This window comes from Halichoeres trimaculatus, unplaced genomic scaffold (genome assembly GCF_033239565.1).
Source record: "Halichoeres trimaculatus isolate MK-OKI-2021-1 unplaced genomic scaffold, fHalTri1.1 fHalTri1_scaffold_4, whole genome shotgun sequence".
Lineage (NCBI taxonomy): Eukaryota > Metazoa > Chordata > Actinopteri > Labriformes > Labridae > Halichoeres > Halichoeres trimaculatus.
Window position 1 is genome coordinate 22,620,233 of NW_027437182.1, and position 17,135 is coordinate 22,637,367.

The 17,135-nt window shown below is 39.8% G+C and overlaps 2 protein-coding genes across 2 annotated transcripts; both read right to left on the reverse strand.

The window, feature by feature from the left end:
* Window positions 1–941: 941 nt before the first annotated feature.
* Window positions 942–12,118, reverse strand: lonp1 (lon peptidase 1, mitochondrial). The gene is made up of 21 exons (XM_074668810.1): window positions 11,487–12,118; window positions 11,070–11,158; window positions 10,602–10,721; window positions 10,329–10,494; window positions 10,042–10,155; window positions 9,843–9,904; window positions 7,991–8,120; window positions 7,555–7,638; window positions 7,396–7,464; window positions 6,884–7,035; window positions 6,438–6,576; window positions 6,122–6,300; window positions 5,645–5,732; window positions 4,531–4,653; window positions 4,321–4,437; window positions 3,712–3,852; window positions 3,027–3,192; window positions 2,858–2,944; window positions 2,608–2,735; window positions 2,316–2,480; window positions 942–1,685 (listed from the first exon to the last, which is right to left on the reverse strand). The coding sequence occupies exons 1-21, from the start codon at window positions 12,045–12,047 to the stop codon at window positions 1,536–1,538; spliced, it is 3,030 nt and encodes a 1,009-aa protein (XP_074524911.1). The 5' UTR covers window positions 12,048–12,118; the 3' UTR covers window positions 942–1,535.
* A 303-nt stretch (window positions 12,119–12,421) lies between these two features.
* rsph4a (radial spoke head component 4A) lies at window positions 12,422–16,417 on the reverse strand. The gene is made up of 7 exons (XM_074668519.1): window positions 16,258–16,417; window positions 15,721–15,931; window positions 15,046–15,324; window positions 14,203–14,652; window positions 13,928–14,072; window positions 13,201–13,318; window positions 12,422–13,102 (listed from the first exon to the last, which is right to left on the reverse strand). Exons 1-7 carry the CDS (start codon window positions 16,362–16,364, stop codon window positions 12,871–12,873), a joined length of 1,542 nt encoding a protein of 513 aa, XP_074524620.1. The 5' UTR covers window positions 16,365–16,417; the 3' UTR covers window positions 12,422–12,870.
* Window positions 16,418–17,135: the final 718 nt, after the last annotated feature.

Genomic DNA, 17,135 nt, shown 5'->3' on the forward strand with positions numbered 1-17,135 from the left:
TCAAATTAAAATGAAAAAGGGTGTTTGCATTTTAATTTTCAAGAAATGGTCCAGTTTATTCATGACAAAATTCAAATGAGTATTCAAAGTCAGTATTGTATTTTCATTTTCATGTTTGCATTTACATTTGAATTATGTCATGAATAAACTGGACCATTTCTTGAAAATTAAAATGCAAACACCCTTTTTCATTTTAATTTGAATTATGTCACACAGTCTGCAGTCTTGAAGATGAAAATGAAAATGATAATGGTATATTGGACATTTAATTTTTATTTTGACGCAAATAATGCACCTTTAATCTTGAATTGAAAATGCATTTAGTGTATTCCTTTCTCATTTTCATGATTGCAATGTCATTTTAGTTTTGACAGCAATACGCTTCCATACACGAGAAACCTGAAGGGTTCAAATCTGCCAGTGGCAAAGGAAAGACTCCATAAGGAGCTACAGCAGAAAACAAGAAGTCAGAGAGGTGTAAACAGATTCAACCTTTTGTTAGAGAGTCAGGTTGTAAGGTTATGGAAATAAAGTGCTTCGCTGTAAAGTTCTAGTGTGAACATGTGGCCTCATCAAATAAAAAGTATTGTTCATTTAAATCGCTACACTGTAAAGAAGTAAAACTGTAAAAGAGTAAGCGATACAATCTTTACCCTAAAACTGGGGGTTGGGAGTTCAGACGCCAAAAAAGCTCTCCCTTAAACATTTCTTCCTCTCTATATCTCACTTTGCTCAGCAACTTGTGGAGACAGCCGTTTACCACCACTCTGCTTCTGCTATAAATTTCTACACAGCCCCTGAATTTCTGAACCCTTTTTAAACCCATGAACCTTTGAACCTACCCTTCAAGCCATGAGACCCCCTGCTGTAACAAATTCCACAATTAAAAAACAAAATCAAATGGACTAAGAGCAGAAAATGTATTTCTTGTTTTTGATTTATTTGAACATCATCATAACATCACATCTTGCCAATAATAGTATAAAATAGTAAGATAATAAATCTAAGAAAGAGTCCATCCACAGCCCTGTCTCCTGAGAGCTGTGGGTAAAGAGGCTGCCTGGCAGCAAAGTTGCAATGCCAACTTCTGTTTTTTAGTGACATTATATCATTTAATGACAGGCCGGTGTTCTTCATCATCATCATCACCATCATGATGATCATTTACGGTGTCTAAGGCCTACTGGCTTCGGACCAGCTCTTTTTTTTCTTTATCAGATGACTGTTCCTCTACCTCAGGGGTCCTGTGGAGGCTTTAACTGAGAATATAAATAATGAATGAAATATGTACATAATGAGTTTCCAATCCACCTGTTCCTCTGAAGAACTTTACATCACTTTTCTTTGTACCATCACAGTCAAGGCTACACGTGTTCAGCCAAGAAACAGCAGTTGGGCTTTTTGTACTGCATCCAGAGTGACAATCAGTGCTATGCAGTGAGATACACTTCTGAGTTCTGAGGGAGATTAAAAAAATGAGCCTGGTTCATCTTTGCTCTATTTTGTTGCTGTTGTAAAAATCAGATCTATTGATTTCAATTCTGTTGAAATACTATTGGGTAGATTTGGCTGTAGTGATCCACAAAGTGAACCTCCAGACCCTCAGTGATGTAATCTGGTAGATCAGAGAAGTCTTTCTTATTCTCAGCAGGAAGGACGATACAGGTAACACCAGCACGGCGAGCCTAGGAGACAAGAAAATCCAGTTTAGATTCTGGAGAACATACAGAAAGTAATAATTAGGAATGCATGTCTTTCTCAAGCTAAACTGTGCGAGAAACAAAAAGGTCAAGGCGGGTACACACCACATGATATTCGGGCTGTTTTTTTTGCGATCTCCCCCTTACGATCAAAGCCAGCAAAGGCCTAATTGTCTGATGACATCATGTGTGATTTTCCTGTGTTGTGGGGTGTGTTAAGAGTGATTTCTTCAGGTCGAAGCAGCTCAGAAGGCCTCCGATTCAGTGATCGTACATAATGAACATGTTTAATATTTGGGACCAGCCTTTAGTCTGTGCTCATCTACATTTCTGCACTGTATAACAACACAAGCTTGGACGTTTTATTCACCAAGCAGACACTGATCACATCACTAAAACTCCATGAAGCCATAAGGAACACTGATGGAGAAAAAGTAAGGGACTCATCTAGAAGAAACAATCACAATGAGTGTTGGCATCAGCTCACTTGCTTAATCAATGAGAGTGCTCCTAAGACTCTGCATCTCTTATAACATACTTTATACTAATATACCACTTAGAGATGTCCTCAAACTTCCTGAGATGACAGAAAATCTCTAAAGCTCTTGTACTTACAGCTATGGTCTTTTCTTTGATCCCGCCTACAGGCAGTATTTTTCCTGTTAGGGAAACTTCACCGGTCATAGCCACATTCTGACGCACAGGCTGGTTGGTAGCTAAAGATAAAAGTGCTGTAACAATGGTACACCCGGCACTTGGTCCATCCTTGGGAGTTGCCCCCTAAAAGAGAGAGACATAGAGAAATATTAACTATTGCACCATCAATATAACAAGTATTGAATGAAAAAAAAATTAAGCAGGATAATCAGAAAGTAATTTGATTGCAGGATTTTATTGCTATGGTCACCTCAGGAACATGCAGATGTAGGTGTGAGTTGACCAAGAAGTGGTTTTCTGGTTCTTTGGTCATAAGAAATGCTCTAGCAAAGGTTGAGGCGATCTTTGCACTCTCCTTCATGACGTCACCCAGCTGACCTGCAGGAGGAAAAGGAAACCTTCAGCATGCTTCGTTCAGAATGAGATGAAGACATCAGGTGCTTGGTACCGTTAAATCCTCTCCTCCTGTATCCCCTCTTATCAAAACCGTCCTGCCTCACCTGTAACCTCCAGTGACCCTTCTCCTTTAGAGTCGGACCCTCCAGCAGGACGGCGCAGTGACGTCTCTATAAAAAGCGTGGACCCTCCTGAAAGAATGCAGAAAAAACGTCTTTTTTCAGTTTTACATTCATACTAGGTTGTGTATGTAATACTGCACGAGTTTCTCACCTAGAGCGGTCCATGCCAGACCCATGACCACTCCTGGTGGGGTGACCGTGTACATTCGATCCACCGTGAAAACCGGTTTACCCACAAAGTCCTGCAGGTTGTCAGGTGTAACAGTCACTGTGTTTTGCTCACCGCTGACGATATTGAACGCCACCTTACGGAAAACCTGACAGACAGATGAGACAGAGGAAACAGTATACAAGTTAGAAAATGAGAGATGAGCTATTTAATGGGGTCACTATTGCAGTGCTGTAGTATTGAGTCCAGGATCCAGACCCAAGTCAGACTCAGTTCCTTATTTCTGGACTTAGAACTCAACCTTGCTTTGACTTTAACTCAGACAGGAACATTGGCTATTTGGAAGGTAGAGAGTATTAAAGATAAAATATGGATGTAGACCGTTTATATCTTCATGTTGGACATGTTTGATCAGACTTTAACAGACATCTGACCTGGAAAAAACTACAAAAGCAAGTGAGATAAACAAAACCACAATAAATGAATGACAGAAATTGAAATGATCACATTTATGGCAATAAATCCAACAGTAATGTTAGTGAAAAATGTTTTTGACACATCTTGAAAGGTTCCACACAGTCAGTCCAGGTTCCTACAGACAACAATCTTTGCTGCACGTGTGCTCTGGTAAAGTATAAGGAAAGGTAGAACATGACAATATTTTTACCTTTTCAACTTGTTTCTGCAGGTTCCTGACTCCAGATTCTCGGCAGTACTGCCTGATGAGCAGACTGAGGGCGTCTGATGAGATGGAGGCCTTTTCTTCAGTCAGACCACACAGAGTGCGGAGCTGAGGCACAAGGTAACGCTGAACACAGACAGACACACAGACACATTAAAGACAAGCAGGAGATTGGGAGGAGGTTTGATAAAATTCAACAACTTGGCATGAGTGAAACAACAAACTTCAAAACTGACAAAAATATTACAACAACCTACTTCATAGTGTGTACTTTTACTGTAATGTTGCACCTTATAATGAGATAACTGTGTAACTTACTGCAATCACAATTATCTATTGGCTTTGTTATCCACTGTATATAATATAAAGTATAACAGATAAGACATTAAGCAGATGTGTCTAATATTGTTATCTGGTGAGTCTTCTTTGTGGCGGCATTTTTTAAAAGGCCCATTAATTCATGATAAGACCTGTTTGACACATCATGAAGTGTTCATATATTGTCCATTAAAAATGTCTAAAATTGTTTTTCCTCATAAATCTGTAGTGTGCTTTTAGACAAGACAGTGTGTAAAAAGCTAAAGTTGGCGTTACCTCTGCAATAGCCAGTTTCTCCTGGGCCACATATCCAGACACATTAATCATCTCCATCCTGTCTCGGAGTGGCTCTGGGATGGTGTCAGTCACGTTGGCCGTGCAGATAAACAAAACCTTTGTTGAAGAGGGCATAAAGAAGCCAGCTTAATAAAACATGAAATTTTCCTCTCTGATCCAAGACGGCCAACAAGTAAAACATTTTCTCACTTTTGAGAGATCTACAGGGACATCAAGGTAGTGATCAAGGAAGTTGGCGTTCTGTTCAGGATCCAGAAGCTCCAGCAGGGCAGAGGATGGATCGCCCTGGTAACCACGGCCGATCTTATCCACCTAAGAAAGAGTCAGTGATATCAATCGTAATATCACACAGCCTTCTTAAAAAAGGTTGAATTGCATAAATCCTGAAAGCAATCCAAGATGCTGACTTAAATATAGTTTAAATATTGCCTCTAATGGTTCCTTGCATGTAGGGACAATATGTTCTAAGTTTACAGTTGTTATAATAAAGAGGCTATATATCAGCCGTGTGTTGACATGACAGCTGTACAGGCTACAGACCAAGATCTTGACAGCCAATCTGTGTGCAGAAATAATGAGCTGGTTAGGTGGTCAGAGAGCCATGATTAAACAGAAAACAGTATTTTAAGGTGAGAACAGTAGTTATCACCTCCACAAAGAAGGTTATGTTTTTGGGAGAGTTTGTCTGTTTGTTTGTCTGTGAACACCATAACTCAAAAAGTAACAAACAGATCTTGATGAAATTTAAGAAAATGTTCAAAATTGGATAAGGAAGAAGTGATTAAATTCTGAAGGTGATCCCGAACATTGTCTGGATCCAGGATTTTTTTTAAGGACTCCTTATCATTGTGAGATAGGGCCGTTTTCACCATATGTTTATATAACTCCACAATAAATGGTCAGATTGCTTGGCAAAACAATACAAGACAAGGTCACCATAATTTCTGACAGATGTAAAAGTACGATCCAGATCCTGGCAATATTCTGGATACTAAGATCTGAAATATGAAATATGTGCTGGGTCATCATAATTTTCAACACTGTCAGGAAACAAATTATCGTACAAACCTGCAACTAACACCAAATTGTAGCAGACAGTCTGCTGAAAGGGAGTATAACATTAAAGTAAGACTAAAGTGTTGGGTGAAAATCACAATATGCTTGGAGGGGGTCTGTGCTTCTGGGTGCTTTTCTAGTTAAATATAATATCATTCCACAACCTCCAGTTCTGTTATTATTGTTTTGTTACAGTATGTGACTGAGTTTTAAGGGCGCAACTACAGTACAGCAGCACCAGACTGACCTCATCTATTAGCACTAGAGGGTTCTCTGTCTTGGTTTTCTTCAGGCACTGGATGATCTTCCCTGGCATCGCTCCAACATAAGTCCTCCTGGAAACATAAATTGAGCACAGCGTTAGTCCAGGAAGGTCATGAAGTCAAACTCGGTTCATAGTATCAGTATCAGTTGCTCTCTACCCCATTTCTGCTGCATGAAAAAAGGACAGAGGGTGTTCTTGCCACACCTCAGGCTTTGGCATTTCACTAAGGCATATGGAAGAATGGATTATGTCTATTTTCCACTAACAGAATTTAAGTCTAATACAATGTTTGATGATGTAAAAATGCTGATCCACTGCATAATCATACATAGATGAACATAACATAGAAGAGGCCCATCATATAGAATGAATCAGACTTATTCCAAAACCATAGATTTGGATCTGCGCATGGCACATTGATAAGTAAAGGTTGATTAAGGCCATGAAAGACTTTCAGACCTGTGTCCTTTAATCTCAGCCACATCAGTCATTCCTCCCACGCTGAATCTGAAGTACTGTCTGTTTAAGGCTCTGGCGATGGAACGGGCAATGGAGGTCTTTCCAACACCTGGAGGACCGTAGAAACACAGGATCTTTCCTTGCGTGGAGCCACGAAGCTGACTCACTGCGATGAATTCCTGCGTGAAAAAGGGTGTCAGGTTCATTCCTCGTATAAGAAATGCAGTTGCAGTTTTGAAGAGCCTAAACAGGTAACTAAACATCATCTATCAACATAATGAAGTTTTCTATAATAATTGTATGTGCATTTACTAACCAATATCCGCTTTTTAACATCATCCATTCCATAATGGTCTTCCTCTAAAACCTCTTTGGCTGTGTCCAGTAACAGGTTTTCTTCACTGTTGATACCCCAGGGCATGCTGGTCAGCCAGTCCAGGTAGTTACGGGTGACACTGTAGGAGGATATTGAAGTAGTTTCGTGTTGAGCCAATTATTACAGGACACACTTTCTCTTGACAAAGGTCAAAGTTTCATTGTCAACAGGTTTTTCTCATTGACTTTGCATCTTGAATGTGCAGCAAAACTGAGATCAATTTCAAGAGATCAAACACTGAACAGCATGAAACCATCAAAAGAATCAACCTCAGGTCAACTTTGTGTCCTTGTGTTCTCCTGGGAGACTACAAATTGCATTTGCCAAACTCAAGTATTACTAAAAGCATTCCTGGATAAGAAACACAAAGATGACAGAAGACTAACTTGAACTCTGAGGAGTGGTTGTCCAGCAGCCCGAGCTTGTTGAGTTCTTCATTGATGACGTCCATAATGTGCTGAGGGACGGTCCTGTCTTTGAGTCGCTCTCTGAACTTCTCTTCTATGGCTTCTTTGTCTTCTTTTTCCAGACCCAGCTCCTTAAAATCCACATCAAAATTTTGTTTAAGAGTCAGAGTTTACAGATCTGTTACCATCACACAGTTTACCCCATGTTGTTTTATATTTACAGATCAGATTGCTGATCTAAGATATGATCATCTGACAGTAATTTAATAACCAAACACAGGCCAAGTCTGTCACATTGATGATGTTAAAGTCTTAAATGCTTCTCTTTTGCTTCACAGATATGTTGTCTACCTGGTTTGAAAAGGGGAAGTTGCAAGTCTAAATCCTCAACTGTTTTTTACATCTTATATAGGCAGGAGTAGAGTTTGAATGTTTTGCCGACTTTGCTGACTGATAATTCCGACTGACATGCAGCATAAAATAACATCCACCTTTTTAATGATCTTTAGCTGCTCCTGCAGGAGGTACTTCCTGTGAGTCTGTTTGATCTTCTCTTCCACCTGTGATCACAGCAGGGAGACGGGTCAATGAGATAAGCAGAGCAGTGGTCTGTCAAAGCTGATATGTTTGGTTTGGTGATGACCACTGACCTCTCTACCAAGTCTCTGCTGTAGTTTGCTCAGCTCGTACTCCTTCTTCAGCAGAGACAGAGCTTTGTAGAGACGCTTTGGGATCTGTAAAAACACAGCAAAAGGTATAGAAGACACCTGCACACTTGTGTTTTGTTGCAAAAAGTCAAGCTTACAATATACAGACAAAAAAACTGCTGGCATACTGAAAATCTAGAGGACACTCCAACTAAAAAAGTTAGGGCAAAAAAGCAGAAAGTTGATTCATGTGCATGCCTTTACATTTTGTTAAGAGAAAGGGAAAATAACGAATCAGGACAGTTTTGCTTGACAAATGCACATCTGATCAACTTCAGTTTCAGTGCAGCACACAGCACCTTCTCTGTGCTTTTATACAGGCATCATATCAAACAGTTTCCCATTACCTGTTCCTCTTTAAAGCATAGAAAGCACTTACATTTATCTCCTCCAGGACATCCTGTAGCTCATGTGACTCTGCTCCTGTCAGAGCTGCTCCCATATCACTGAGGTAAATGGGGTTATCAACCACTCTCTGACCAGCCTGCATCATCTGGAGGACCGACTCCCTGAGAATCACAACAATGAAGAAAGCTTGAGAATGGTTCGGCAACAGTGCTGGAAGACAAATCAAGTCAGTGGCAGGAAACAAATTAGACTGGATAACTCAGGGTGACATCACCATGATAAGGTCCCATTCATCATTATATTATAGTGATGTTGAACGGAAAACTGTAAGACTCGTAAAAAGGATGCTGCAGGAGCTCAAAGCTAGATCATTTAGAGGTTAATCATTGGAGGGGAATATAGAATGATTAGTGTTGGTTTTTTTAAACAAAAAACACAATGAGCATTTTTCCATACATATGTATACAAGCCCCTTTTCATCAAGTCTGTTCATTTCATTGTGGCCCTTGTGCTTGTTCAGAGCTGGTTCAACTTGTGAACATCTAAGAACAGGGCTGGTGTTTAATCTGGAGCCAGTTCTTTATGTTTCAACCACCAGAGAACTGCCCTTAAGCCAGAAAAAACAATTCCAACCCCTTGCTGTGCTTGAATAGATCTGCTTACATCAGGGACTGGAGGCGGGGTTATTGTTTTCAGAATTATACCAAAGGAAACTGTGGTGTAGCCAAAGCATAGGCTGTATAAAAAAATGGATGTAGTCTCCCTAATGTCACCCGTCTGTTTCTGAAACAGATTTTTGAGGCAAACCGTCTGGGGCGGCCATATTCACTGCAAAAAACTGAAATCTTATCAAGTGTTTTTGTCTTTTTTTAAGTAAAAATAGTCTTATTATACTCAATATTAGCCACTTTCAACTTATCAATCCAGAAAAATGTCTTGTTTCAAGTTATCAGAGTACAAAAAATGAGGTTTGACTCCCTTGTAACCAGTAAAAAAATCTGCCAATGGAACAAGAAAAAATTGCTTGAAAATTTCCTTGAGACTAGAACAATGTCTTAATACAAATAACTTTTCTCTTGTTCAACTGGAAGATTTTTTTACTGGTTACGAGCAATTCAGACCTCATTTTTGTCCTTACATAACTTTGAACAAGACATTTTTCTGGATTGGTCATGTGAATTTGGCTCATATTGAGTCTAAAAAGGAATTTTCTACTGAAAATAAGACAAAAACACTTGATAAGATTTCAGTTTTTGCAGTGTTGGAAGTGAGGCTGGCTTTGAACGTCCCCACTAACAGCTATAGGGTGCCTATCAGTCACATGAACTGAGCTGTGCCTCTGATTGTGTGAACTTGCGATCTTAATATCCTCTATACTGCTTAGTTAGAAAAAATAACACTTCCTGTACAATATATGCTGATAGTAAAATTAGCAATTCAGACAGGAGACGTTTTTTTGTACCAGGCTGTAAATCTGTTAATTTCTGCTGTGAGAACAGCTTTTTTAAGCTTGGCGTGAACTAGACAGATTTTAGCACTACAGCATTGTCTCATATTTTTGGAGGAGGTTGCTTTTTGTGCCAAAGACAGCTAAGACAAACTTACATTTCAATATTTGGAGGAGTTAAATGTATTAAGTTACTACCTGTCTAGTTTCATTGTATGTTAACTTTACTTTAATTTGCTGTAATAAAGCATAGCATACATCATTTAAAATCCCATAAATGTAAACTTTTGTGTTTTTAACACTTTTTCCATCCATGAATTCAGTATAAGCGGCAGAGTCCTTCACACCACTCCAAACTATTAAAATTAAAACAGCATGTTTAGAATAGATAAAGAAAGAAAAACTGTCAAACATTATAAGCTAAGCCATAACAGACCTGTACAGTGGGTTGAGTGCGATGATATCTCTGATTGTCTTCACTATCTCTGCAGTAAGTGCCTGTGGAACACAGAAATCTGTCTTTTTAAATCTCTACTGATGTTTGAAATCATTTTCATGAGACATTTTATTAAAAACAACTAACATCTGTTCAAAATTCATAGCTTTAATACACAGAATTACTCGTTGTTTTGTACCTTGACCTCCTCTGTGACAGTAAACTGTTCATGCTGAACGTTGTCCACTTCGACCATCAGGATGTTGGACGAGGGCAGAGGCTGAAACTCTGGACTCAGGTCTGCTTCAGAAATCTAAGCATCAACATTGATTAAAAATTACTCCCCCTGTGGTGAATATTAATATTCTAAATGTAAAATAGTAGCCAAAATTAACACTGATGTAAATGACAATTAATTGATTGAACTTCTGAGTGACAGTAGCACAGAGGATCACTGACGAGACACGTGAGGGTCACGTTACAGACCTTTTCCTCCAGCTGCTCTGCCAGAGAACCTGGCTGGTCTTTGCGGTTGCGTTTGGCTTTACGTCTCGGTTGTGGTTTGGGCTGGGACTCTGTCTCAGACTCTGACAACACCGGGGCTGCTGCTTCATCTTCAAGCTCCACCTCCAGCTGCTTTGTGATCCGTATCCTGACAAATTATGTGGACAGATTGCAGAAGTTTATAAAGGTTTCACACAAACTCTGTGCATTATTTCTAAAATATTTGCTCAGCAGCAGAGGTGTTTTCATCATTACCTGCGATGCCCCATTACGATCATCCTCAGCTTGTCTCCCAGGTCCTGCATCTCATGAATCTGAACAAAGGTCCCTGTCGAGTAGATAGCCTCAAGAGACTCGACCACATCTGACTCATTACTGCAAGAGACAAAAACAGTCTTAACTACAAGACACAAAAATAGATCAGGTAGCAGAAAGTTGAGTTTTAACAGATGGGACTAATTATTAAAGACAGCCCTTCTCTTGACTGACCCAGTGTCTTGTTTTATCACAGTAGATCACACCAGATTTCTAAGTAAAGAAAAGAAAAATCTAAGCTCTGTCAAAGCACTCAACTCTTTAACCGGCTATCAGTTAGGTATAACAAAGTCTACTTAAAACCCTACTAATGACATAGAATTATTATAATTTTGCAGCCATTCAACATTTCATTTTTGTCAATTGAACCATGTTTTTTATTAGTTACTGGAATGACATTTCTCTTACTTATCATCCCTCTTCAGGAAGACCCCAGCATAAGGCTGAGCCAGACGGACTTTTCTCCTCAACAGCTCCATCAACTCTTTGTTTTTAACCTGACAGAAAGAAAAACAGAAAAGAGATTTAAAAATGTATTTCAGCCTTTTGATGTCTTCAGAGCTTCACACAGGTGATGATATTTGGAGCAAAACTTTTCCCTGTTAAAAAGCTTGTCCCGCCTAAAGCTGAAACTTTTAACTCTTTACATTAGCAAAGAAAAACACTAACAGAAGAACAAAAACATAAACAGGAACACATTAACGCGTAAGCAGAAATGTTAAAGTGTATACGACAATTTTCTGCATCCAGATTGTTGCATCATCTCTGTGTCCTTGAACCCCCTGTAAACACTGGACAGGACATGAAACATTACATCATCCTCACCTCAATGATCTTGATGAAGCGGGGAAACACCGGGTTTCTGCTCACAGCGATCAGCGGCACATTAGGAAAAACCTCGGGGACCATCATAGGTGTGAGGGCAGTCATCTGAGGCCCGGTGTATGGTACTCCTCCATCTCCCCCTGACTCCTCTCCCCCAGAGCCTGCACTCTCGCCGCCGTCCTCTCCAGAGAAGCCAGCACCACTGGATCGGTTCCCGAACATTCTGCCCTGAATCGTGTAGGGTGTAGTGGAGGGTGTGAGGAGATCTGTTCGGCTGCGGATAACAGCTCCGACCCGCATCCATCGCTGACTTCTGGTGGCCAACCTGCAGCCAGCTGTCATTGATGTGCTGAACGGAATGTAAGAGCAGCGGCTGGGGCATGTTTTCTGTGCGCTAACGGTGCTGCTGTAGAAACGTGGAGGCTGGAGTCGACCCAAGGCCGACGTGTCAGCCAGTGAAGAGCGGCCAGCCCTGAAAACCACTGGCCAGTCCGGCCTCAAAAGGACTGTTTTTCTGTGCAGCTGTCTCGAGGCTCCGAACATCTTCATGCACGCCGCCATGTTGATCTGGACTGTTCTACAGCACGTGACAAGCCCTCTTCCGTCAACGTTTGATCACGTAGCTGTTGCACAAGGCGCTCGCATCGGCTCCGAGAAAGTTCGAGAAAGATACAGTGGAGTTTTATGTAATGCTTTCTTCTACCGAGACACTGTTCTGTTGTTTTATAATACCAATTTTATTCAATAGTAACAACAATTCAAAATTCTTCAAAGTTTATTTACAGGAGTCAATATAAAATTACTAAAACATCAGTGCTTCATCTTCTGGAACGTTTCTAGAATCTATTAATTCAGAAAATATATATATATATATATATATATATATATATATATATATAAATATCAATCCCCCCCCCCCCCCCCCCCCCCCCCCCTTTTTTTTTTAATTTAGTCAAACAGACTGGTTCAAAGTAGCCCAGATACCTATATAATTTCAATGTGTCTGAAGTCAGGGGATTCTTTTTCACACTGAAGAAGAAGACTTGCAGGTTTGGAGGCATTCCAAAAGAAGTCAACCATGGTTGTCAGCACCTACCTGTGGCACAAAGTAGTGGTCGAAAATACTAGAGGTGCAGTTTATTTACAGCAGGTGGATACTGCTTACATCAGATGTATCACCAATCATTCTGCTCAGAGAATAGGTATCAATGCTTCAACTCGAGACCAGCTTTCCTAGCTCACTTTTTCCTCTAACTTGGAAATTAACAATTAATTAAAATGAACACTTTTTGCTGGATAAGCTAATTTATTTTGTTTTTGACTTAAAAAAAAGTTTAACAGATAAAACAATTATGAAAATGGTGAACAGTATATATGTATATTTTTAGTCATCATCTTCCTCTTCTTCTTCATCTGATTCATCCATCTCCTCTTGAGCAGCTTGCTGTTCCTCCAAAGCTTCTTTTAGTGCCTGTTCCTCCTCAAGTGACGGGTCAGTGGCCTCTGCGATTTCTGGTCCACTTGGGTATTCCTTCTGTGGTAGTGGAGGGACAGGTGGGCTAAACCCTTCTCCTGCATACTTCAGACCCCATCCAATATAAATGTTCTCAAACTTCCTAAATAAAAAAGCACATGATCATGGATTAAATCCTTTCTTTTAGGCTGCTGCAATAAATCCATCACAAAGATAGAAGGCTCTGAACCAGTAACTTACTTTCCACATGCATATGCATATGCTCCTGGCCAGAGATTCGATCTCAAAATAGCTATTGCATGCTGGCTGGTGAGAACAGATGATATTTTGGAGCTCCAGGGAGGTGTATTGAACACTTCTGGGAAATAGAAACAGTAAAGACACTTAGCTGCTTTTAAGAACACAGATTTGGTTTTAGAAAATGGGAGTAATAATGAGGTTGCTGGCTAATTAACAAAAGTTGAGGGATGCAGACAATATTATCTCATCTTATCTTATCATTTCATCTTAACAGTACCAGTAAAGCAAAAGATAAACTATGATACAATTATCAGTCCTGTGAATGTAAACTGTAATTATGTTTTCTGATTTTAAAGGTATTAGAGGTTACAGAGCTCTTCTCTCGCTGTGAACAGAAAGATCAGTTTAGAAAGGGGGATTATCGGCTCCAAAGTTTAATTTAACTATTTATAACAAAGTCATTTACAAGCTAGTTTAAATTTGTTTATAGATCTTTGTTTATAAAGGTTGTGAAAGGACCTTATTTCACTGCTCCAGCATTTTATTCCTTCCTGTCTTAACTCACTGGTGTTTTGGCAGCTAAACAATTAGATTTTAGAAAGCTTATCACAAATCAAAAAAGACAACAGAGATGCAACCATCCCCTCTGATAATATCCAGGATGCATTATTTATCTTTCAAACCCTTTACTGGTATGGTAGGAATATGTCCAAAATCAAAGACTGACCTTCATCTTGGGAGAGGGGAGTGAGGAGAGGGGGTCCAACTTCTTGCGTAGGTTCATCAAGCTCCTCATCCCTGTCCTCACCCTCTTCTTCATCATGAGTTTCTTCTTCTTGTTTCACAGCCAGATTCACCCAAGTACAACGTCCCTTAAGAAGTTCATTTATACATTTACATGCAGACGAAAGTAAACACTTTCAACACAAGTGTGTATGTATACAATGTATACAATGTATACATTAGGCAACAATAAGTCAATGTGCCAGTTTTGACCTGTACCTGCTGCAGAATGTGCTGAACATGGTGAACCCAGCTAGACAAAGCCTCAGCCATCTCAACAACTGGCATGCCCTCAAATTCAAGATTTACTTCGTAGCTGTCTCGATGCGTCTCCTCTTCCTCATCACCCTCCTCTTCCCCAGCCTGGAAGAAGCCGAAGGGGCTGACCTGTGTTCCAGCAGATATACGAGCTATCTGTGCTCTCAGGTAGTTGGCTTCATTTCCAGGGAAAGGTGGGTAGCTTACAACTGGGCTATCAAGCTTCCCGGTGAAGAATTTACGGATCTGGCGAGCAATAGTGATCTGTGCAGGAGTGACTGAAGGGAGCTTTACCCAAGGAAGACCAGCTTCATTACACACGTAATACACAAACTTGTTGGCACCTGTTCCTATAGCCTCTTTTGGGACGACTGGTGGGGGTTTGAAGGTCGATGGGGGCAGTGGATCCACCTGAAAATCAAAATCAGGTAAAAACCAAGTAAGCACTTTCTCATCTAAGACAGACCAGAATATCACTCAGGAGATTGCTTAAACATACCCAGGTAATACCCCTTTAGTTGTCTACGAAAGATTAAAACAGAATTACTTGATTGGTCTTTAGCCTATATGTTCAATGTTGTTGCAGTTGTTAAGGATCTAAACGCTGCAAAGTGATGCTCTGTACACATTGGAACCAAATGTGCTTCTTTTATACAAAATGGTTGATTTTCTGCAAAGATTGTATTAATTTTCAACACAAGACTTGAAGATGTAAACAAACACAAGAAATTGTTCACAGTCTGTCAAAAGAAGGAAAAAAACAACAAAAACAGACATATAAGCAATTTTTTTTTGTATTTTCACCTCATTCTCCTGAGTCCCCTCTCTCTCCTCTTCTTCTGCTGCCTCCTCGGCGATCTGCTCTTCGTCTTCATCCCCTTCCCTGTACTCTGCTTCAGCCACAATGTAGCTGCTCTGCGTTCCCAGAATTTTGCCCCAAAATCGGCAATGTTGCAGTGCTTGTGAGTCAACAAGTTGCTTGAGTGCAAGGAAGATCCTCTGCATCTCCACCCTGCCCAGACTCACCCCAGCCTGCTCCAGGTAAAAGCTAGTCTCATTCACATTAGGATAAGGTGTGTCCACCTGACAGAAAAAAGGGTAGAAAATTAAAATAACAGAAATAACATTTTATTTATGTACAACAATGGGAACAGTGTCATGTAGTGTGAAAAAACCTCTTGATACACTGCATCAGAGGAAAGAATGCTTGATAAAAGATTATGATTTCTCAAAGCAAGAAGCAGGGAGCAGTAATTTTTTTTCCTGTACAAAAGGCATCTTTTTTTCCAGTTAAATGCAGTTAACATCATAGAAATATATAAATATATAGGTTAGATGTATATATATATATAAAAAAACTACTTTTTTAAGAAATGTTTTTTCCCAATAAACCAAGTGTCATCTGGCTCTCCCCTTCGAAACAAACAAGCAAAAAATAAAAAATAAAAAATAAATGTGTTGTGTGTTTGTAGCCAATACCAGTTCGTCCTCCTGGTCACGAGAAAATAGCTGGCGTTGTTGCTCAGCCACTAACTCAGCAGCTGTAGTCTGAGGGAGATCACGCAGGGTGCTCTGCTTTTGTTCAAATAAACCCCGTTTCACATCACGGCTCATATCTTCAAACACATCCACAACATTTTGCGGACGTTCATCCATCACCTTCATCAGCAACTGAGTGAGGTGGTCATAACTGGAACATTACAGACAGGATCATTAGTTTTCCATTAGTAATGGTAATTTCACAAAAAGTAAATGCATAGCAATAGCCTTCATGCTGACTGTGCTTGTAAGTCACTTCTAATTCGTATCTGTTAAAAACCCTGAGTTCTGAAGGTAAAAGTTATGTTTTGACAGGAACATTCGAGTAAAAATTCAGGGACTTACTATAAGTTAAATAGTGTAAGTACTGTGCAAATTCGCATTTCTATTGCTTTTTTGTTAATATGCTTTCATCAACGTTTCCTTTTGTAACCTAAACTCAGTATAAGCTAAGCAGCTGTAGATTGCCTTACTTACAGGTTCAGGTTGTTTTTCGTGTTGTTTTTCAGTAAATAGGCCTTAAACGAAGCGGCACTGTTCGCTTTCTGTTCATTTCTGTCTTGGTTTCCATTCATAAAATCCATCTTTACTCCGTTTTTCTTTGTCCTGTAATATCTATCAAGCCCACTGATGCGTTTAAAATTTCTAGCATTTAAACGTGACTGCAGGCTCGGTAGAAACCGGCGGTGTAGACAGTAGACCAAACTTCCATGGTTGCTTGGTAACTGTCATACAACGGTTGCTCGGTGGCAGTGCGCTCCTAGTGGACAGTTAGTCAACAGAATTGGACGTTTGCCAGGAAAGAGGAAATGACAGTTGATATCCCGGTAAATCTTTTGAATAAATTATCAACGATTAAGTGGGTTGTTCCTACTGCTTTCAAAATTAAGCCAATACTCGCATGCAACGTTTGTAAAGCTCACATTGTGTCACGTGATCATTGTGGCGCATCAACAGTTCAGTGATAAAAGCGCCAAATGCACCAAACCAACAACCTGAAATGATGGCGGTTGACAAGTGATACGAGATTAAACTTTACACATATTACACTGAAACATGTATTTGGAGAGACCTAAAATGTGCAAAGTGAGGCACAAAGTATTCCTGAAACATACACAGAAAGTCTCACATGGCCTTTTTGTAGTGTAGGTTAAAACCATAGACTGTATGGTTAAAACATGAACCGCAATGTCAGCACCAATTAAAAGGGACAAATCCATTAGGCATTCAGGCTATTTATGAAAGCCAGGATGGTTTCCTTCACATATGTTGCTGTTCATACCAAGAAAAATGCACTCAAGTTTTTGTGCACTAAGTGACCATGTAGAAATACAGGTAGCTAAATATAAAAGTTG